Here is a 6,820-nt window from a genome sequence, read left to right on the forward strand (position 1 = left end):
AGACAAGCCAGGGAGCTGCCACCCAGAAGCCATTTATGTCTAATTATTTCATAAACACAGAGTAACTCTTCTCCTATGACTGTCTCTACCAATAACTCTCAGAGCAAAGTTCCTAAAAGCATCTTGCAGGAAGAGATGTCATATTCTCAGTCCCCTTCCCTCTGTTGTTAAGTCTCTTGAGTTTGGGAACACCACTTAACCACTAGCTATTTAAGATAAATTATAGGATCCAAGCTAACTTTAATTGTCCTAGTCTCCTGCCTTAACTGACAACATAGATACTCCCTATGCCCATACACCAAATAAAGAAACCAGAGGATGAAGGGGCAGGGCAGAGGTGACCTGGGTGATTCCAGAGATGACATGCCAGTGGGTGTTCTTCTCAAGCTTCCAGCAAACTACTGGAAGGTGGAGTTGAGCTGGATTCATTTGAAGAGAATGAGATGACCAGAAAGGAAATTGTGGGGGATGGAGGTCTCTTTAGACCCTTATATTGTGGGGTAAGAAAAGAATCTCCTAGTGGCTTTGTGATACCCATGGATTAAATCACATTTTTCCACGAAGCAAGGCTGACAAAATCTTGGCCAACCTTGGTAGGGGACTCTGAAATGAGCATGACCCATCAGAGTTGTCCTCCATCAGGCCAAACCGGCTGGGCCCTTGTGACATCACCACCCTCAGTCGCTGCATATGGGCTGCCTTCGGAAGGGCATAACCTTGTGCAAGCACTCCTTGCAGCTGAGCATCAACTCATTCCTTGAAGGGAGTCTAGGCAGCACATCTCCACGTCTACCACAAGCTTTGTGCTCATAGCGCTCTCCTTGTTTTGATTTTTACTTTGAAAGGAACTCCAGAGAACTAGCCAGAATGGAAACTCCAGCAAATATATCTGGCTTGGATGGAAAGCTGGAGGGTAATCAGCTTAGTTAGTGACCCATTTCTCCCCTCACTGGTTAGCTACTAAGCGGATTTTCTTCCCTGAAGCCTTTTGTAGAGTATAATGTATATTACTAGTCTTAGGGGAACCCATGGAAGCTTAAAATGCATCAAGAAGTACCCCAAGTAATGGAGAAGAAGGCTTTGCTGCTCCTCAAGAGTCTGTTGGTGTGAGAGGTAAATTAAAATTTACTGGGCACCTACTGTATGTTAAATACTTTATTTTACATAATCTTAACATTTTCTAAAAACACTATGAAGTATTTACTAATATCCTCACTTTGCAGAGGAGAAACTGAGACTCATAGAGGTTGAATGATTTTCCAAAGACCTCAAGACTAGGATGCACAAGCTGGAGAGAAGACCTCAGTGTGACAGGGGCTGTAACACTGCTATATTTCTTACACCCAGCAAGAGTGTGGCTTAGAGCAGATGACCAATAAATATTTGTTGAATGAATCAAGAGTGGCAGAGCAAGTGTCCCAAATCACATATGTCTCACTTTAAAATGTAAGGCTTTCATTTTTATCATGTGAAATACACAGCATTTAGGAAAAGCTGTGAGATTGAGGATAAGAACATGCTCTGGTTTAATCAGGAAATACAGTCTTGTGGTTTAACCCCTGAACAGTGAGGCTTCTCTGACTGATCATCCAAGTAGCCAACGCAGCTGTCTTGATGTGGTAGAGGCACGAATCCACCACAAGGTGTTGGGGCAAGGACTAATGATAGGAATGATCCCAGAATTACTTTGTTACCCGCCATCTTGCATTCGCTTTTTAGGGAATGGTTGAAAATTCTAGGTTTCAGGAGCTAGTTGTGATTCATGAAGTGTTAGGTAGATTCTGGCTGAATCACCTGAACCTTGGTGCTCAGAATAGCATCACTTGCTAAGAGACTAAGGGAAGGCAGTGTTTGGCAGCATCTAAATTCAGTATCTGAATCTGACATCTGGCTTAGAATTTGCTTTCTGGGTTCAAGAACCAGACGAATGGTGAATTTTCTGACCTTAGTTAAGAGATATAGCTCCCTTTTCATGGGTTTTTACTGAGCTTTCACTCTGGGCCATGGCAGACCTCAGAGTGCCAGGGGCTTTGCCATTGCTGTGCTGACCTACATCACCATGGATTACCAATAATAGGATTTGCCGCTCGGAATCTTGGACTATACTTATCAAAACTTGCAAGGTATTTTTCTTACAGACGAATATGGCTTCGGTTTCTCACTATTTCCTATTAGTTCTAGCCTTTCTGGATTCACATACTGCTCAGCCAGTCTGTCTGCCAGGATGTACCTGCTCCCATGAGAGTTTTGGCAGGTGCGCTGTGCTAGCAAGATGCCAGAATGTTGTAGGGGATGGGCTTTCTTTGGGAGTGATGTGGAGTGGGAGTAGGCCTAGATTTGGCAGGAAATCAGCAAAATCTCTGCGAGGCTCATTCTAGCTGGTACTGAACGTCAGTGAACTGTGCACTTTTACCAAAATGGCTCTAACTCTTTTATTTCAAGTGAATAATATATTTTTCTTCTAATTCATATGTCTAATGCCAAGATATGCCTGATTGCACTTCCCAGTCCCCTGGTGTTCATCTTAAAGCTTTTCCGGTTTCTTGTGCAGGACTCTGCAGTGCATGTCCATCTCTTTGGGAGCGATCCCACTGAACCTTCCTGACGAGTTCAAGCGAGTGAGAATTGAAAATTCACCCTTATTTGAACTGCCCCGAGGGTCTTTCATCAACATGAGCACCTTGGAATACCTTTGGCTCAATTTTAACAACGTCACTGTGATCCACCTGGGAGCCCTGGAGCGCCTGTCAGAACTCAAAGAGCTGAGACTGGAGGGGAACAAACTCCGTTCAGTACCGTGGACAGCGTTCCGCGCCACCCCGCTCCTGAGGGTCTTGGATCTCAAACACAACAGGATTGAAGTACTTCCTGAGCTGGCTCTTCAGTTCTTGATCAACCTGACCTACCTTGACCTATCCTCCAATAGGCTTACAGTTGTATCCAAGAGCGTCTTCTCGAACTGGCCGGCCTACCAGAAACGCCGGCAGCCTGGCTGTGGGGCCAAAATTCCCCCCAGCATGGTACTGGCCCTGCACAGCAACCCCTGGCTATGTGACTGTCGCCTACGGGGACTTGTCCAGTTTGTAAAGTCTGTCAGCCTTCCAGTCATCCTTGTGAATCCCTATCTGATGTGCCGAGCCCCTCTCTCCAAGGCGGGGCAGCTTTTTCATGAAACTGAACTCGGTGATTGCATGAAGCCACGGATCTCAACCCCCAGTGCCAATGTCACCATCTGGGCAGGACAGAATGTGACCCTACGATGCCTGGCACAGGCCAGTCCCTCACCAACCATTGCGTGGACTTATCCCCTGAGCATATGGAGGGAATTTGATGGTAAGCCATATGCAGCCTCTCGATGCATCTGGGGGAATGGGGAGATCTGTAGCAGCCCTCTCCTCAATAGAGAGGTTGTAAACTGGGTCCGTCATGGAGGAGGGGTACAAGTAAGATCGGGATAGGCCTGAATTATACTCACCACAATAAGGAAGCTTTCAAGATAGTGTTCCCCTACTGGCATTATTTTAAATGGTTGCATACAGATCTTTATAGGATATGTATATATCCTATAGATAAGTAAATACATATTGGAGTCAACTTAACATATTGTATAAATATTATAAAATGGTATATGAGCAAATATATTCTTTGAGAGCCTTCTAGATGCAAAACCCTATACTGTGTATTTGTAAATCACCGACTTTCTGATGAGGACCCATGCTAGGGATGATCCATCACCTATTTCCCAAGCTTGCCTGAGCAGAGTCACCTATGGTGCTTGTTTGAAACAAGATTTTCTGACCTCTGCCCTGGAGATTTGGATTCCTTGAGCCCAGGGGAGGGCCTGAGAGTGCGTATTTTAACAGGTACTCCCTCCTCCCCCCATCCTCCATCTTCCAGCTAATTCTTACCATTGGGCAAAGTTGGGAAGTCCTAGATATTGACTGAGTTTTACACTTTCCACTACCATGTTGATCGGACCTTATTGGCTTGAAGTTGTAAGAGTGGGACCCAGGGAGAAGAAGGGACCTCCGTGGGCCCCATAACTGGGGTTCAAACCTGCCTTCATTCCCTCGAGCTCTGTGCTCTGCTTTCACACCTCAGCTGGACTCACCTTTAGTGCCACCTGCAGGGTTAGGGCACATCACAGGGCCAGGGGTGGCCTCCCTTGGGGTCTCTTGAAGCCGTCTAAAAGACAACTGGAAACATCTCAGTAAAACTTGAGAAACAGAGTCAGTCACCCAGATATTTGTTATACATGGTGACAGACCTCTGGATGATTAAAAAATACCTAATTAACTGAAATTTTGACTTTTTCCTATCACTTTGATCTCATCTTATTGGCTTGAAATTAAATACGAATGGAGGAGAAATGTAGGGTTTATTGTTGTGGCCTCTCTGAGAACACAGACATGCATCCCGATGTTGTCTTTTGAGATGCTCTATAATCAGTCTCTTTGGCACCATGTTATATCTGTTCTCTCAGTAATAGTAACAGCTAACGCTCACTGAGCACTTACTATCAAATTTATGAGTGAGTCCTATTCTCATCCCACTTTATTGATGAGGACATTGAGGCCAAGAGAATTTAAGCAACCTGTCCAAGAGCATATACCTAGGAAGGGATCAAACCCAAGCATTTGACTCCAGGCTCTGAGCTACTCCACATCCCAGAGGGAAAAGCGCACTTCTTGTAGCTCACAATGTCACACAATCACACACTTGTGAGAGATTTCCCGGAAACCCTGGTTAGCTGAGCAAAGCTAGGGCAGTTTGGTGGGAGCAGCTGGTGAAGTTGAAAGAGTGTGATATTCAGAGACAGAACAAGGTTCCAGATCAGCCGCTGCCTGCGAAAAACTCTCACTACGGGCAGGTTGCTTCATTGCTCCAATCGTCAACCTCCTATGTGTGTAGAAATTGGGTATTTACTTTGCAGCGGTGCTGAGAGGCAAACAGCTGGCGCCAAGTCCTTGCTTAATAATGGTCATCAGCACCTTTTAACAAAAAGCTAGCTTTGCTGGACACTCCCTAGCCGTCTCTCAGAGAAATGCTATCAGAGCCGTTCTGCTCTCTCTCCACCCAGTGCTGACCTCGTCTACTGCCGAAGATGCTGCGTTGTCGGAGCTGGTCATACCCGCGGCCCACCCGGTAGACAGAGGCAATTACACCTGTGTGGCCTCCAACTCTATCGGCAGGAGCACCCTTGACATCTCCCTCCACGTTCTGCCCGCCCAGGCCCTGCCCGACCCCCATTCTCCTTTCTCCCCCTTGGAGGGCGACACCTACATTGACCTGCGTGTCGTCAAGCAGACAGTGCATGGGATCCTGCTGGAGTGGTTTGCGGTGGCCAACGCCCCTGAGGAGAAGTGGTTCACCCTCTATGTTGCGTCGGAGGAAGCCCTCAGGAAGGAGGTGGTCCACATTGGCCCCGGCATCAACACATATGCCATAGATGACCTCCTCCCTGGCACAAAATACGAGGCGTGCCTCAGCCTTGGGGGCCGGCCCCCACGCCAGGGCCAGTGTGTGGTCTTTGTGACAGGCAGGGACCGCAGTGGGCTGGAGGAAGGGGAGCGCCTCCTGCACATCACTGTGGTCCTGTGTGCGGTGCTGCTGGCACTGCCTGTGGGTGCCTATGTCTGGGCAGCCCAGGCCCCCTGCAGCTGCAGGGAGTGGGGCCTGCACTGCTGTCTTCATCGCAGGAAAGCCCCCAGGTGTCCCCGTGCAGCCCCACAGCATGCGGACGGCTCCTATAGGGACCACACAGCTATCTGTGAGGACAACCTGGAGCACAGAGATGCTGAGGGAGACGAAGAGAGGGAGAGAGTGGCTGAACAGCCTGGGCTGGGGGAGGATGGTGTGGGCCTCTAGCCCCTAAACTAACCCTCCACGGCAGCTCAACTTGGCTTGATCCATTTATTCAACAAGTATTTATTGAGCACCTGCTGTGTTCCAGGCACTGAACTTGACACAGTGAACAAGGAGACAGAATTCTTGTCTTCATGGAGCTGATGCCAGTGGAGTTTGGTCCTATCCAGTTAATCGTTTTATTATACATGGTGGCTGAAAATTAGTCAATGTTACCCTTCCCATATACATAGTCCTATAACATTTGTAAGTTTACATGTAACATTCACATAGATGTTTCACTTGAGTTATCCTATTGGAGAATGGTAGAATTCTACCCCTTTTTACAGGTGAAGAAACTGAAGCCCAGAAAGTGACAATGACTTGCCCAACATCACCATTGAGCAGGTGGCAGAGGCACCACTCAAAAGACATTCCAATCCCCTCGTTTCCTCTAAATGTCTGCTTTGCAGTATTCTTGCGTCTCCCATCGTTCAGAAAGGGTTAGTCTTCCTCTTAACGGCAAACTCCCCATGAGATCGCGTAAGCTTGATGTTCCAAAGAGCTGCCCTTCAGGGCGAGGAGAGCCTGGTGGGTAACATGAGCCTCTGTTTGTGGGTATCTGTGTCCCTGTGAGCTGCCATTGGAGCTCCTGAGAGCCTGGTGCCATCAGCACTGAGGAACAGGAGATGGGCTGCAGTCTAGGGCTTACGCTCCAGCGACGGTTGGAATCTATATAAAATCATATGACTCTCTCTGTTCTTTTTTTTTGCAGAGAGAAAGCTGCACAGCCCTGATTCTCACCTAGACCCAGGAGGCTGTGAGTTTCAGGCTATTTTTGCAGCCCCGTGTCCTGTCTCAGTGCTGAGCACGACAACCGTTTGATATATGAATGAGGATGTAATCCTGCCCCCTTCCTCTACTCAGTGGTTCCTGAGAAATCCCTGAGAGGTGGTTGTTTCCTCTTATCTGGGCT

The 6,820-nt window shown here is 47.6% G+C and overlaps 1 protein-coding gene across 1 annotated transcript; it reads left to right on the plus strand.

The window, feature by feature from the left end:
• Nucleotides 1–2,144: 2,144 nt before the first annotated feature.
• LRIT2 (leucine rich repeat, Ig-like and transmembrane domains 2) lies at nt 2,145–6,070 on the plus strand. The gene is made up of 3 exons (XM_008519083.2): nt 2,145–2,254; nt 2,552–3,333; nt 5,081–6,070. The coding sequence occupies exons 1-3, from the start codon at nt 2,145–2,147 to the stop codon at nt 5,866–5,868; spliced, it is 1,680 nt and encodes a 559-aa protein (XP_008517305.1). The 3' UTR covers nt 5,869–6,070.
• The last annotated feature ends 750 nt before the right edge of the window (nt 6,071–6,820 follow it).

The sequence above is a fragment of the Equus przewalskii genome, chromosome 1, assembly GCF_037783145.1.
Source record: "Equus przewalskii isolate Varuska chromosome 1, EquPr2, whole genome shotgun sequence".
Classification (NCBI taxonomy): Eukaryota; Metazoa; Chordata; class Mammalia; order Perissodactyla; family Equidae; genus Equus; species Equus przewalskii.

What these genes read in the sequence shown, in the direction of transcription:
- LRIT2 (XM_008519083.2), top strand. Translation starts at nt 2,145, where the DNA reads ATGGCTTCGGTTTCTCACTATTTCCTATTAGTTCTAGCCTTTCTGGAT. An exon ending in TCCCATGAGAGTTTTGGCAG is followed by an intron (nt 2,255 to 2,551) that starts GTGCGCTGTGCT and finishes TTTCTTGTGCAG; the next exon opens with GACTCTGCAGTGCATGTCCA. An exon ending in CATATGGAGGGAATTTGATG is followed by an intron (nt 3,334 to 5,080) that starts GTAAGCCATATG and finishes CTCTCCACCCAG; the next exon opens with TGCTGACCTCGTCTACTGCC.